General features: G+C 41.9%; 1 protein-coding gene across 3 annotated transcripts in view; it reads left to right on the forward strand.

Annotated features, from left to right (window-relative positions):
* Positions 1–15,360, forward strand: part of LOC124241271 (solute carrier family 28 member 3-like) — a 39,951-nt gene extending 24,591 nt beyond the window's left edge. For all 3 annotated transcript variants that reach the window (XM_046664917.1, XM_046664916.1, XM_046664918.1), the window contains 7 exons: positions 1,506–1,636; positions 4,342–4,510; positions 5,186–5,383; positions 10,311–10,392; positions 11,118–11,216; positions 11,444–11,564; positions 12,445–15,360. In XM_046664917.1, coding sequence (XP_046520873.1) covers positions 1,506–1,636; positions 4,342–4,510; positions 5,186–5,383; positions 10,311–10,392; positions 11,118–11,216; positions 11,444–11,564; positions 12,445–12,571 — 927 coding nt within the window. In that variant the 3' untranslated portion in view covers positions 12,572–15,360. The remainder of the gene's footprint in view (positions 1–1,505; positions 1,637–4,341; positions 4,511–5,185; positions 5,384–10,310; positions 10,393–11,117; positions 11,217–11,443; positions 11,565–12,444) is intronic.
* The last annotated feature ends 1,063 nt before the right edge of the window (positions 15,361–16,423 follow it).

Genomic DNA, 16,423 nt, shown 5'->3' on the forward strand with positions numbered 1-16,423 from the left:
GCTCACAGTTCCTTTGGCATTTGAATGGAGTCCCCAAAGGAGCTTTGGGGCTTCACTTTTATATCCCTGCCACCTAAATGTGAATCCTATCCAATCACAGCAGAATACATCATATTATGAGGCTACTTTGGCTGAAAATATAAATATGCAAAGAAAAAAACCCCATTACACTAGTAAAGGCAATCTAAACCAGAGGTCAGCAAAGAATGACCCATGGGCCAATTCTAGATCACTCCTCTTCTCTTGTAACTGAATTTATACTTGAAACCAGCTACTCCTATTTGTTTCTCTATGGCAGCTTTCATGCTAGAGAGTTGAGAAGTTGTGGCCCCAAAAAGCCAAAAATATTTACTCTCTGGCCCTTTACAGAGAAAGTTTTCTGACCCTGACCTAGAGCAGTGGTTCTCAAACCTTACTGCACATTAGAATCACCTGGGAGCCTTTAAAAGCCTGACTACCCAGGCCCATCCCCCAGAGTAATTAAACCAGAATCTCTTGGGGTGAGACCCAGGCATCAGTATTTTTTTAAAGCTCCTCAGATTCCAATGTACAGATCGTTGAGAGCTGGTGGTCAATAGCATAGGGATGGAGAGCCTTATGATAACTGGTGCATGTGCCCCAAGCACAGAGCCGAGAAGCCACACATAGATGCAACCCCCATGAGACAAATGGGATCAACAGCAGCCCTGTGACCCAGGCGACTGGGCATTCTTACAAGATACACGAGTTTCACTCCAGGACTTCATCTGGGCCTCGGAGGCTGATGAGCAGGAAGAGGGAAGAAGGAAAAGGATGAAGGAGACCTGAGGAATAGCACTGTCACTGGATGCCCGGAGGATCCACTCTGCCACCACTGTGGGAACACCGCCTGCAGAAATGTGCTGGGTGGAATGGGAGTCGGGGGGGGGGGGGGAGTGCTGATTCTGGAATTCTGAAAAGATAGGGAAGAGAATCCAGGAACAAGAAGGGTGTGAGGAGGGGAAGGGAAAGAGTTTAAGTAGACCTGCAGTGAGCAGAGCAGAGATGGCTTACCGATCACAGGAATTCTGCGTAAATGAGTGTTACGTAAAGGCACAAACTTTCAGAAGACCACAGGGAAGACAGAGAGGGTTGTATCCATGCCCCCAGCCCCAGACATCCCCATCTAAATCGAGATGTAATGAAATATGGGCTCTAGGGACTGTTTGAACATTCCAAGGGACAACAGAGGTGCAGGGATCTGTGAAAGCTCCTATAGCACGGGACTAATTCTCTTTGGAAATGATTGTATTTTGGTTTTGTGCTTCTCCCCAAGGACGTGGTCAATTCACACAAATTCTTCCCTCTGACTGTCACGGTGATGCCACCTTGGCTCCCTGAGCTCCTCCAAGCCTCCAAAGAAACACTGTTTTCTGGCATAGACACAGTTCCTGCCCTTCTCTTCCCTAGTGAGGCTTTTGGGCCATTCTTCCTGAACACAACAGAAAAGCTAAACCTAAGTTGCCTTCTTTCTCCTAAAATCACAGATTTCACCCACTCACTTGTTAACTGCTTCAGTTATGTCAGCACCCGTGTCATTGGCTGTGGCTAAACTCTTTTGGCCTGAGACAGAAACACCTAAAACAACTGTCAAGGATGCCATGAAAATGGAAATAGGGTAAGTGACACCTTCACTTCGTTAATGACTATACAAGCTGGGGCAGAGAGAGGGTCTGAATTCAAATTACAGCAAAAAATTGACAGAGCAGACTGAATTATGGTATTAAAGTGAATTTAATTTCCCAGTGACTATTAGACTTCACTCCAAAGAATTTTGTTCAACCTTTGAACCCCTTTGTTTGTTCATTGAAGTATAGTTGGTATACAATATAAGTTTCAGGTGTACAAATATAGTGATTCCATATTTATATATATAAAGAAATGATAACCATGGCAAGTCTGGTAACCATCTGTCACCATACAAAGTCAGGACCGTGTTATTGAGTATATTCCTTATGCTGTATATTACATCCCCATGGCTTATTTATTTTATAATTAGAAGGTTATACCTCTTAATCCCCTTCACCTGTTTCACTCAGCCCTTCTGCCTTCTGGTGAATATCATTTTGTTCTCCACGAATTTTATGTTTATTCATTTGTTTTTTAGATTCCACATATAAATGAAAATATAGTGTTTGTCTTTCTCTGTCTGACTCATTTCACTTATCATAATACCCTCTAGGTCCATCCATGTTGTCACAATTGGCAAGATTTCATTTTTTTATAGCAGAATAATATTCTATTGTGTCTATATACCACATCTTTATCTACTCATCTATCTATGGGCACTTAGGTTGCTTCCATATCTTGGCTATTGTAAATGATGCTACAGTGAACATTGGGGTGCATATACCTTTTTGAATTAGTGTTTTCATTTTCTTTGAATATATGCCCAGAAGTAGAATTGCTAGATTGTATGGTAGTTCTATTTTTAATTTTTTCAGAAATCTCCATACTGTTTTCCATAGTGGCTGCGCCAATTTGCATTCTAACAACAGTGTAGGAGAGTTTCATCTTCACCTACACTTATTTCTTATCTATTTGATAATCGCCATTCTGACAGGTGTGAGGTGATAACTCATTGTAGTTTTGATTTGCATTTCCCTGTTGATTTTTGACATTGAGCGTATTTTCACCTGCCTGTTGGCCATCTGTCTGTCTTCTTTGGAAAAATGTCTCTTGAGGTCCTCTGTCCAATTTTTAATTGGATTTTTTGTTTGTATCCTATTGAGTTGTATGAGTTCTTTATATATTTCAGAGATTGATCCCAAATCAGATATGTCCTTTGCAAATATCTTCTCCCATTCAGTAGGTTGCCTTTTGGTTTTGTTGATGGCTTCCTTGGTTATGCAAAAGCTTTTTAGTGTGCTGTAAGGCCATTTGTTTACTTTCGTTTTTGTTGCCTTTGCCTGAGGAGACAGATCCATAAAAATATTGCCAAGACCAATGTCTAAGAGCTGACTGACGGTGTTTTACTTGAGGAGTTTTATAGTTTCAGGTGTTACATTGAAGTCTTTAATCCATTTTGAATTTACTTTTGTATGTGGTGCAAGAAAGTTGCCTCGTTTCACTCTTTTGCATGGAGCTATGTAGTTTTCTCAACACCGTTTGTTGAAGAGATTGTCTTTTCCCCATCGTATATTCTTGCCTCCTTTGTCATAGATTAATTGACCATGTAAGCATGAGTTCATTTCTGGGCTCTCTCTTCTATTCTATTGCTCTCTATGTCTGTTTTTGTGCCAGTACCATACTGTTTTGATTACTATAGATTTGTATTATAGTTTGAAATCAGGGAGTGTGATACCTCCAGCTTTCTTCTTCTTTCTCAAGATTGCTTTGGCTGAAAACCTAAGTAACTGAATGTCATTGCATTTCCTTGACTTCAGTGTAGATATTTTATTTTAAATATAATGTAGTGTTCATTTAGACTTGATTTAGGACTCTTGCAAAGCCACAGAGAGACCATTTCAGGAAGTTTCTTACATGATAGGGAAAGAAGCTGTGATATAGGTATCCTTAACCCCTCTTTGGTTCGTTTTCTTTTGCCATGTGCAAAAGAAAGAAAAAGGGGTGGAAAAAACCAGGGATTTAGGATGTTCAAAAGCATTTCACTTAATAACAGAAGCCATCAACCAACATGTTTCTGAGATTCACCTCTTGTTTGTATGTGGGTAAAGTCATAATCATGAATGAAAAAGCAAGTTGTCAAAGAATATATATATGGAATCTGTATGATTCCACTTATAAAGTTAGCAAATGTGTGAACCTACACAATGTATTATTTAGGGATGCAGACATATAGGGAAATTGACAAGAAAGGGAATGATAAGAAACTTCTAGGGAGCCAGGTACCTATGAGATTGAAGAGGATGAGATTAAGGAAGGGAACTAGTGGGGAGGGGACTCAAGGGTGAGGGTGACCTTCCATTTCTTAGGTGATGGATGTTCAGACCTTCCTTGAATTATTAGTGCTTATTCCATGAATATTTTATAAATATTCTCTGGTAGTTACTTTTAAATAGATATAATTTTTAAAGCCTATAATCTTTTATCTTTTCCCAACTTTTTAGTTATAAATGTCCCCAAATTAAAAGAGTAGTATAACAGTTAGACACCCATATGCCCATCACCTACACTCAGTAATTATAAATCCTGTCATGATTTCATGATTTCATGGAATCCAGGTGAGGATTTTGGCCAAGGCATGGTCCTGAGAGTTTGTCTTTTCATCCGAATGAGCTCTGATTTCCCCGTATCTACACCTGTGATGTCCATCTGCTGACAACTCCTTGGTAATTCTGCCATTGCTATCTTTTGATAAAGTGATTCGAGGAATCTCCTAGAAGCCATATCACAGGGAGCATCTGCATCCATCTCCCTGGTGGCACACATCGCTGTGAATATGATAGCCTTCCTGGCCCTGTTGTCTTTTGTGAACGCAGCCCTGTCCTGGTTTGGAAACATGCTTGACTACCCACAGCTGAGTTTCGAGGTATATTCTATCATGTTTCTCCTCCATTTTGTTTCTGCCTATCTTGGTTTAAAAATAAAATAGGTTGGGGTGGGCCCAGTGGCTTAGTGGTTAAGTTTGCACAATCCACTTCTGTGGCTCGGGGTTTCGTGGTTTGGATCCCAGTCATGGACTACTCACTGCTCAAGGGGCCCTGCTGTGGCAGCATCCCACATATAAAATAGAGGACAACTGACACAGATGTTAGTGCAATGACAATCTTCCTCAAGCAAAGAAAGGAAGATTAGCAACAGATGTGAGTTCAGGGCCAATCTTCCTCACCAAAAATAAATTTAAAAAGACATAAAATAACATAGGTTTGTGAATCACCTTCCCTAACTGCCTCTAGTGCACTCTTTCTTATACCAGCACAAACCTTTCATGTATCCCCTATCTTCCCACCACTGCTTCTCTGACTCCTGTCAGACTCCTTCCCCCAACATACAGTCGTTCTCTCCATCCCAAGGATCCAGGTCACTTCATGTGACGAATCCCAACCTTGACTCCTGTTGGACGAAGATGGACAAGGGCATGTGAAAGGATTTCTATGCCTGCAGGACACACAGACGAGGAGGGAACAATCTCGTCACGAGGGTGAGGCAGAAGAATGGGAGAAAATCACAACTCTAATAAAGTATCTATTTTTTGTTTTTGTAGCTAATATGTTCCTACATCTTCATGCCGTTTTCCTTCATGATGGGAGTGGACTGGCAAGACAGCTTTATGGTTGCCAAACTCATAGGTTATAAGACATTCTTCACTGAATTTGTGGCCTATGAACGCCTCTCAAAATTGGTGGATTTAAGGAAAGAGGCTGGACCCAAATTTGTGGATGGTGTGCAGCAATATATGTCAGTGAGTAAATATTTTCATTTTTCAGTGCACGTCTTTATCACATATATACACTCAACAAATAGTTACTGGTGCCTCTGTGTGTCAGGCCAGGGACCTGGGGTATATTGAAAAAGAGAACAAATTCCAGAGCACATGGAGCTCATAATGAAAATGGCAGCTGATAATTTTCAGTTATGTTGAATTAATCATTGTGTGTCTGTGTGTGTGTAGAAACACAACTAGTCACTACCATTGAGATCACTTACTGTTGAGCACCATGGATCAAACCCAGAGTCATATGAGCTGAGACTGGAATCAATCCATCAACAATTATCGAATGCCTTCTGTGTGCAATGCACCTAGGAACTGAGGCCACAGCGTTGAAAGTGATGAGGCCTCTGCCCTCGTGGGGCTCAGAGTCCAATGATCAGGAAGCTCTCTTCCTTTCAGCTTAAGGAATTCTATGGACTCTGAGAAACTGCCTAAATGGAACCTAGAGCCTGGACATCCTAAGGAAGTCGTGAGACACAATCGCTGCTCTCCACGTGGATGAGGGAAGAGAAGCAGCACAGGGTCTGTGGTCTGAAACTTTGAGACAAGCGCCCTAAAACTATGTCAGGACTTCAGGTCAATAGCCTGCAAGGAGATGCCCATGTCCCCTTGGCCTTGGATGGGATAAGGGAACTCAGGCGAGGCTCTTTCTTGGGCCATATTTGCAGCTGAGTCTCCAACTTCTATTTTCCTAACAAACAGAATTGTCACACATGGAAACTCCCAGGGAAATGGTGAACATTTCTGACCACCACCATTACTCCTGGAAACAATCCATGTGGACTTAATGTCCTAGGCACATATTGGGCTTTAAAAGGAAAGGGGAGGGAAAGCATGCTGCCCAAGCTTCTGAGATGGCCCACCTCTGAACAGCCCCCACTCTCCAGCCTCCCAAAGACCAAACATGCACATTTACTCCCATGTGTTACACTAAATAACAGCACACCCCAGGAGAGTGTTGACTTGTGTGTTCTAATCAGGGCATTTGCCCCGCACATCTGATGTGCACAGTGGCTCTGTAGGTATCCTGTTTCTCAATTGTTCATTCTACAGCTCACCACGCCTCGGCACTTGGCTAAATGTCCCTATTGTCTGGATGCCACCACAAAGCAACTTGCTTCCCTGCCAAAAGTATACAGTAGGCTCAATTAAGTGAAATGCTTTTCATTCCCCAACTGCCAGTTGCCAGGAGAAAGTAGTTTTGTTAATGAGCAAAGCAAGCTCACAGGCCTGGCAGTGCTGAGCAGGTTTGTGAGCAGGTTAGTAGGAGAATAGAGACAGGCCAGTAGAGCTGATTCAGGTTGGGGGTGGGCCCGACCAGGGGCAAGATCAACAAAATGGGGATGAGTCCGTGAAGTTTGTGTTTACCAACCAACAATTGGTGGGGGTGTCCCCCTAGTCTCCTGGAAAAGGCACCATGTGACCGAAGTGTAAGATCTGGGTCCATGAGACAAAAATCCCATGTTATCATTGAATTGTGCCCAATGCTGACCTCCATCTAAAGTAAGAGGTTAGAATGTGTATGTTGCACTTTATTACTCCATTTTCTCTTTCTTAAAGATAATACTTTGCATGTTTTGCAATTTGTTTGATTTTGTAAACAAAAACACGTAACACATTTCATGGCACAGGAGTCAAAAGGTACAAAAAGGTGTAGAGGGAAAAGTGAGTCGCCCTCCCTATTTCTCTGGCACTAGCTCCTCTCCCTGTGCCATATTGTGTTCCCTGTCCTTAGCCTTGCTTCTTGCACTTAATAACGTATCTCAAATGCCTTTCTATACCGATGCGTGTGACACAGTATTCTAGGTACAAGCACACCATAATTTATTTTTAACGGGTCCCTTGCTGATCAACACTCTTATCACTCTTATCAATTTTTTCTATTGAAGTGGTACTACAGTGACGGTCCCTGTACATATGGCATCTTTGCTCATGTGAAGGAGAGCTGTAGGATGTATTATTAATCTCCTAGTGCAGTTCTTTCCATCACATAGTCTTGCACATTTATGGACAGAGACAAAGTGGAATCACCCCAGCCTGCTTTTCCTCTTCTTATAAAACCCTACGTGGCCCCATCTGTGTGCCCCCCTCCGCAGATCCCCAGAAAGGAGAAAGAGGACTCTCGAGCACTTCACACCCTCTCCCTCCCCATGGTCTCCTAATAAGCTGGCCTCTTTTTGAAGCCAATAGAAGAAAAAGCCCTACACAGAGAGTGGGACAAGGATGAGCTTTTCCAAAAACAGTGGACTGCTCAAATACTTGATATATTTTATTTTCCTGCCTGCTATATGCACACTGATTGAAAACATCAACAAAGGAGTTCTCAGAAACCATGAAAAGAAGAAGGGCCTTATCAACAAAAACTTACCTTGACCACTTGACTCTTGAATGTGGGCTTTTTAAAAATCCAGTTACTGAAAGATTAAAAAAAAAGGCACCACCAATTTTGAATGAAGCATTGGCCTGGTTTGTTCTTTGAACCAAATCATAGATTTTTCAGAACTTGGGGGAAATAATTATTGCCTCAATTGTGAGGGTGCCTTTGCCAGATTGGCTGTGCCTCCGGTGAACAGTGAAGTGTTCTGGCTCTTCCCAGCCTCTGCAGTCAGTCCCTCACCCTGAGAAAGAACCATCTGGCCTGAGCAGCACCTCTTGCCTTCAGAATAGAGATGGAGGGCCGTGTTCACACTTGGACGAATTCACCTTCCATCCTCTCACGGCCCTGTGAGAGGACAGTCCATTCTCCCACCTCCAAGGGGCACCTCATGTTCCTATGGGCTGCTCAGAGCTGAGGAGCAAAGAAAGGCAAGCACACCCCACGGCCAGATGGAAAGGACTCCTGTGAAATCTGTAGAATCCTTTCTACTAATAGCATTCCATTTACATTATATCATTTTTACTAAAGTATAATTTACATAGAAAAAAGCCCAATTTTTGGTGGACATGTGAGTTTTGACAAATGTGTCACCTGTGTAACCACAACCACAATCAAGATGTAGAACATTTCCTTCTCACCTAGAAAATCTTCCTCACGGCCGGTTGTCGTCAACAGCCCCCACCCCCACCCCCACCCAGTCCCGGGTGTCCACTGATCTTTCTTTCACAATAGATTACTTTTGCTTCTTCTAGGATGTCACATGAGTGGACTCACTTAGCGTTCATGTTGTTGCATGTATTAGTTCTTTTCCTTTTTATTGCAGAGTAGTATTCTCCTTTATGGGTATCCACAATTTTTTTATCTATTCGCATGTTGAAGAACATTTGGGTCGTTTCCAACGTGGGACTCTTAGGAGTAAAGCTGCTGTAAATATTCATGTACAGCCTTTGTGGGCGTAGGTCTTTATTTCTCCTGGGAAAATTCCTGGGAGAGGGACTGCTGGGTCGTGCAGGCAGTGGGTGTTAACTTGAGAAGAAGCTGTCAAGTATGTTTGTATCTTTTCTTTTTTGAAGAAGAAGATTAGCCCTGAGCTAACACCTGCTGCCAATCCTCCTCTTTTTGCTGAGGAAGACTGGCCCTGGGCTCACATTTGTGCCCATCTTTCTCTACTTTATATGTAGGACGCCTACCACAGCACAGTGTGCCAAGTGGTACTTTGTCTTCACCCGTGTATACTTAAGCACTGCGCCACCGGGCCAGCCCCGTATGTTTGTATCTTACAAACAGGCTGTGTCAGTTTACATTCTCACCAACAATGTACAAGAGTTCCAATTCCTCCACATCCTCCCCAACACTTAGTATTGTCCATGTTTTCAGCCACTTTAGTGGATGTGTGTTGGGATCTCATCGTTTTAACCTGCATTTCCCTGGTGATAAACACTATTGAACATCTTCTCACATGCTTAGTGGACGTTTGCATGTCCTTTGTGAAATCTCTTGACAAATAGAAATGGCAAGCAATAGGACATATTGGAGCATACGAGGAAGCCATTTGGTGTAAACCTAATTCGGCCTGACTTCGTTTTTTCCAAAAGGGCCTGACTGTGGCTGTTGAGCTCGCATTGTATATCTGCTTTAAACATTTCCTATGACAAAAACAAATGGCCTTAAGATAAAGGTGCAACTTCCCCCCACATTTGCATTTCCTTAGGGATAAGCATCTTTCGGGAGGCTAGGAACTGACTGCTGTGCTCACCTGTGACCACCCAGCTCCAGACAACAGACCTGCCACCCTTCTGTGTCCACCTAGACAGCAGACCTACCTGCTTTGTCCATCAATGGCTGTGCCCACAGAGCAGTTTCACAACTATTGTAAAAGGGACATTTCAATCATATGTGAAACATCCTCTTTGGGGGTGTATAACCACTCTGTAGACCCCACTTCTTTGGTGCTCTTTCTTCCTTTGGGAAGAAAGGCCCTGGGCCATGGTCCTCACATTTTAGCTCAGAATAAACTCACCCAAATTTTCATTTATAGATTGGTTATGGATTATTTTCGTCGACACTCTGTATTCGTTTATTAGACGCTTGTCTTCTTATTATTGAGTTACAACAGTTCTTTATACATTCTGAATAAGACGTTTGTCAAATAAATGTGAATATTTTCTGGGACCAATTTTGTGTCTTCAGCAGCTGGTCGTGTGCCTGGCACATTGTAGCAGGTGGCCAGGTCACACTGAATATTAAAAGTTGTCATTGAGCAGAAAGTAGCATTTGTAGAGGCCAAGACCACCCATTCCAAGCCCTTTGTGGAGTCTCTGAATCCACACAGCCCCTTTCTCTCCATCCAAATTCAAGGGGAAATGGAAAGAAAGAGTCTAGGAAGCAACAGGTGTTTGACACCATGCACTTATTTGCCAGTATTGATTCTGTCGTCAGAATAGGAAGCCCAGTTAGGGTGTCAGATTTACTAAGCTGGTCACACCGTGTATGCATCTGTGTCTTTATGCTTCTTTACAGATTCGTTCTGAGACAATCGCCACTTACGCTCTTTGCGGCTTTGGCAGTATCAGTTCCCTAGGATTAGCGATCAAGACTCTCAGTAAGTAAAAAGAATATTCTTCAACAACAGATGTGATGTGAACCTGCTTCAGATCTCCACGTTGCTCTGTAACATTATTCATGTCAGGAAAAGAAGGCCCTGCAAGAGCAGTAAATCCTTTGGTGTCTATTTGTTATCCCTGCTCGCAATGTAGTTCCCTGTGTAGACCCAAGCTAACATCAGGAAGAGTCTGCCCAAATGCACAGGTGCTTCTCCAGCCAGGGGTGACACATGGCTTTCAATTCACGTGCCAATTCCAATAGACTTATAATGGCCACCTGCAGAAGGATTCTGAGGTCCAATGGAAGTCAAGTGGGAAAATGCTGTGATTAGTGAGTGATGTCTGCCATGGGCACAGACGAGGATGGTGACAGATGAGTTGCTGATGTTTGGGATCCTCCATTGTGATGCGTTTTCCTTGCTGTGCCCTCAACATGCTGTGTGCGCCCTTTGGATGAAAATTAGGACTTGTTTCTTCTGTAAAGAATGGAAGCCTCTGGGCCTTTCGGTGTGGACAATCTTCTTTTCCTCCCACATCAGAGGACTTCTCTGGACGTGGAACTCATCACTAAGTTCGTGAATCTTGAATTTCCCAGCTAAGCTAAAAAAAGAAAAGTCAGCTGATCTGAGACTCCAGCCCCAGAACAATTCTCAGAGGTTGGGAATTTGGAATTCTAATCAATAAGCTTCAACATTAACCTCATATCTGCTTCCATGTTTCCCAGCAAATATAGCAGATTTCAGAAGGGATGACATCGCTGCAGTGGCAGGGAGAGCTCTGATTGCAGGGACCATCTCCTCCTTCATCATGGGCTGCATTGCAGGTACTGCTTCCATTTGTTGTGTCCTGTCCTGCTGTGCCCACAGCTCTCAGGGGGCGGTTCTTGCAACTTATGTGCAGCATATGCTGTGCAGAGAGCTCAGAGGCAGAGCTGTGTTAAGCATGTCATGAAGTGAAATGTGTGGAGTGTGGTGGAGAAGCTAAGAATGGAAGGAGACTTCAGTGACCTCGTGAATTAATAAAATCCATGGCACTCTGTTCCACTTCTAGGCATCCTTTCCAGCACTCCTGTAGACATCAACTGCCATCACATTTTCGAGAACACCTTTGCCTCTGGCTTACCTCAAAACACAACCGATGTGGTGTCCTGTTGCCAGAGCCTACTGAGCAGGTATTGTATTCTGGATCATAACCTCTTTATATCCATTATTAATTTAAAAATTAGACCTAAAGACCTCTTCCACTTATTTTTATAACTTCATAACTTACTTTATTTAAATATGAGAACCTCTGTGACAATTCTAACCGCCTTTCATTTTGACGTTTCTCGGCTAAGACTAGGACCCGTAGCCATCTAGTGTCACTCAAGCATTTCACACGCCCCTGCTGTGTTAGGCACTTGGTGTGAATTAACTCTCTCATATCTTGCAGACACAGTGTAAGTTAGGCACTGTTGCTTTTTTAAGCATTATATAAAATCAGGGCTTGGGGAGGCTATGTCGCTGACCCAAGCAAAATGAGTGCAAGCACAGTCAAGATAGAAAGACCCCAGAAAATCTAGGTCTTTCTGCTCACAGAGCCCATGCACTTAACTAGTACTGTAGTACTCTAGTACTAGTTACTAGGTGCTGCCTTCCTTTCAAGGGGGTCAAGCAACGCAAGCTGTCCTGACAACATGGTGATGGTGATGGGCCATGGTGCATGAGGCGCTGCCAGTGCCCCATGCTGGCCACCCCCTCCCTGTACAGTTTCTATTTGCAAAATCAATACCCCAACCCCATCTGCCCTTCTTAGCATGCAAGGGTTTTATAAGGATTAGTTCTATCTTTCTTTGTTTATTCTGGAGGAACTAGGGTGAGTCCTGAAGCCAAACAGGATTTGAGAGTCAAAACTCTTTCACTGGGGCCTGTGTCCCTAACCCACCCTAACCTGAATGTGAGGGGGGGAAGTCAGCTTGCTGTCCTATGCTATTTTTAATGTGTCATCTTCTGCTCATCTACACTTTCTGTCTTCTAAGTCTCAGATAACTGTTTCATTCCACTTTCTACCAGCACTGTTGCCGTGGGTCCTGGGGAGGTCATCCCAGGAGGGTACCACAGCCTGTCTTCTTTGAAGAACTGCTGTGAATTGTTGAAGCCATCAACACTGAACTGCACTTGGATCCTTGATGAACTCTGAGTTCAGCTACTTCTCCAACAGAACTCTAAGTACAGATGCTGAACTTTCTACTTCGGGGAGAAAAGAAAACACTATTCTCCACAGATTTGTACTTCCATCATGGAGTCAGCTTTAACTGGAATGAAGAAAAACGGGAGTGCACCCTTCAGATCTAGAGCATCTTCCTCCCCTCCTCAGCCCCTTCCTGCTGAGAACTACTATAGTGTCCCAAAGTGAGGTGTTGTCTCCAGTCCCCCAAATGTCTTCCAGTCTTAGAATTTTAGGACATTTAACCAGAACGCAGGTATAAATGATGGCACACAACGACTGGGCTGTGACTCGGCCGTACTCATTAGTGTGAGTCTCTGAGTAATCCAGAGTGACCCACTTTAAAATCATCTCATGCGAGGTCTCTGCTTTCATCCTGGCTGAGCTGAAATAGCCTAACAGGGAATCTCAGGTGGAAGAGGACCAGTCACATATCACCCACTCATTACCTGCCCTGAGGAAGTCCCACAGAAATCAGGAGTCCTTCAGGAGAGCGCCTAGACCATTCCAAAGTTAGGTTTTCAATGCCATGTGCTTTGAGTTATACCAGTCAGCTTAAGCTGAACTATGCTGCAGTAACAAATACTTCAAAACCCTGGTGGCTTACACGTTTATTTTTCAATCATATTATGTGTTTAATGGGGGCCAATTTTGGCTATATTCCATGTTGTCTTCATTTCCAGGACCCAGGCTAAAGGAGCAGCCCCTATGTGGGGCATGTTCGTCTTATGGGAGAGGGAAAATAAAGGTGGGGACCACATGATGACTCTTAAAACTTCTGCTAGGAAGTGACACCCTTCACTTCCACTACATTCTATTATCCAAAGCTAGTCATGTAGCAAGCATGAGTCAATGGCCATAGATGATTTATCCTGTCATTGGGAGCTATAGCGAATATTTTGAAGAAATAATATGATGTACCACATGGGTACATAATATCCATGTCTACCTTTGAGAAGTCAACCTGTTCTAGGGCATAACTGTAAGCCTATTCATGTGCGAATTTGATTATGTTCCTGGTGAAAAGACTGGAAAATGGTGCTACTCTTTAGTCAAAATCCACATAAGGACTATTTGAAGAAGAAAACCTTTTACTGATACTTCCAGAAGAGCATCAGCATCAAACTTGTTTAATGGGTATCAAAGAAGAACCTTAACGGGTTCTGAGACATAATGTGTCTCAGAAGAAAATTCAGAAATGATGGTGGGCTGCTCTTTAAGGAAATGCTCATCATCAATGCCCTTAAAAGCATAAGGATCACATTTTGTGAGAAAATGCAAACAGTAATGACTGGATTAAAAGGTGATTCACGCAAAAGAAAGCATGTGAAAAATGTTTTGGAATACCTTAGGTTATTTATATGTTTTCCCTTTTGTTCATGCATAAGAGTAATTTTTCTAAATGCATGTGTGACTAGTTGCTTTTTATGTGTGTGATGGTAGTTGGTGGTGGTGGTGAAGGAGGGAGCTAAATGCCTACAGGACTCTTAATCTCTGAAGTACAGTATGCTAGGATATTTCTAATTATTCACCATTTGAATTTTTCTTGGAAAAATTTTTCTTGAAACTCAATGTGTCCTTTCAGTATTTAGACCTTCACTTAGCATTATATACTTACCTGTCTTTCCCTCCGTTCTCAGTGCTCTGGTGTCAGCCTTCATAAAAGCCTGTGGCACAGTGTGTCAGGGATGCCAGTTATTCACATGTTGGATCTCCTTTTTATGTTATCGCTATTATTTTTCTAACTCTTTTTTTTTCTCCTTTTAACTCTTTGCATTTTTCTATTCTGTTTTATTCCTAAGAATCTCTTTCTGAGAGAATCTCTTTGCTCTTTCTAGAGTGTCTTTCTGGCCAACTAATTTTCAAATTCTGTCTGTTGTCATTACTGTTTCTTGGCTATTTGTAGCTCTTCTCTGGGTTCCTTTTTTCTTTTTTTCAAGAAAAACTCAGTGCCTTTTTTTTTTTTTTTTTACTATTTCATCAAAAAGTATCCAATCTTAATAAAAAGTGATGATGTTATACACAGACACACATCCTTCTTCCTACCCTGTTCACCCCAGCTCTCTTTCTAGTACCACACACCCCTGAGATTATTATTGTTAATTAGCATATGCACCTTTCTCCAAAATTATATAAGAAAATGGGGAAGTTGCTGTTTCTACAAAACTAGAATGAGCTTCTTAACATACCACCTTCAACTTCTTTACACTTGGCAATACACTTTGGAAATTCCTACATGTCATTATATATTGTTCTAGCTCTATCCCTCCTTTCCCCCTAGTGTGTGTGTGTGTGTGTGTGTGTGTGTGCAATTCTACATAAATGAGATAATGTACATGCTTGGGATGGGAGGGAGTTAGACCTTTAATTTTCTTTCCACTTGCTTCCCTCCTCCTCTCTCCTGCCCTAGCTCACCACACACAGGTAACCCAGGTTAAATAACTTGATTTTTTTTAACATCACTGTACTTTTTCCTGCCCTTTTTTTCATGTTTAGATAATATTTTACAAACATATCCACCTATTGAGGATAGGGATGATTGTTTCACACTACACATCTTCCTTGACTTACAATGCAGTTATGTCCAGATAAACGCATTGTTAGTTGAAAATATGTCAAAATTGCATTTAATGCTCCTAACCTACTAAACATTATAACAGCCCAGCCTACCTTAAACATACTCAGAACACTTACATTAGCCTAAAGTCAGGAAAAATCACCTAACAGAAAGCCTATTTTATAATAAAGTGTTGAATATCTCATGTAATTTGTTGAATACTGTACTGAAAGTGAGACACAGAGTGGTTTATGGGTACAGAATGGTTGTAAGTGTATCGGTGGTTTACCCTTGTGATCGTGGGGCTGACTGGGAGCTGCCACTGCCCAGCATCACGAGAGAGTGTTGTACCACATAGAGTATCACTAGCCCTGGAAAAGATTAAAATTCAAAGTATGGTTTCTACTGAATGCATATCAGTTTCACACCATCATAAAGTAAAAAAAAAAAATCATAAGTTGAACTGTGGTTAAGTTGGGGACCATCTGTACTGGATTAACCACATTTCTATGCAGTTTGCTTTTCTTCCATAACAATACTTTGTGGATAGTCAAGTGCACTGGCAAAAAATTCTTCTTTTCAAATGCTTAATAACAGCCCATGATGTGTATGTATATTTATAAGCCAGTCCTCTATGCATAAGTATACACTTTGTTTCCAGTTTTTTTTTTTTTTGGCTACTTTGAACAGTGTTTTTCCATTTTCTGTACATATTACTGCTTTTATTTTCTTTAGCTGTGCTATCTGATCAAAATATAGTGCAAGTCTCATGTTATTTAAAATTTTCTAGTAGCCACATAAAAAAGTACAAAGAAACTGGGAGAGTTAATTTTAATAATATATTTAACCCAATATATCCAATATATTATTTCAATGAGATATTTTACATTCTGTCTATTGAATTAAGTCTTTAAAATCTAACATATATTTCCTACTTAGAGTTTATCTTGAGACACTAAATTTTCATTGGCAATACTTGATCTGTATTTAGATTTCATAAAACTTAGAGTTGAAAAGTAAATTTATGGGGTGGGCCCCATGGGCAAGTGGTTAAGTTTGCATGCTCTGCTTCGGTGGCCCAGGCTTTCACTGGTTTGGCTCCTGGGTGCAGAAATGGCACTGTTTGTAAGGCCACACTGAGGCAGTGTCTCATATGCCACAGCTAGAAGGACCCACAAGTAAAATATACAGATATGTACTGGGGGATTTCAGGAGAACAAGCAGAAAACAAAGATTGGCAACAGTTGTTAGCTCAGGTGCCAATCTTT

The sequence above is a fragment of the Equus quagga genome, chromosome 6 (assembly GCF_021613505.1).
Source record: "Equus quagga isolate Etosha38 chromosome 6, UCLA_HA_Equagga_1.0, whole genome shotgun sequence".
Classification (NCBI taxonomy): domain Eukaryota; kingdom Metazoa; phylum Chordata; class Mammalia; order Perissodactyla; family Equidae; genus Equus; species Equus quagga.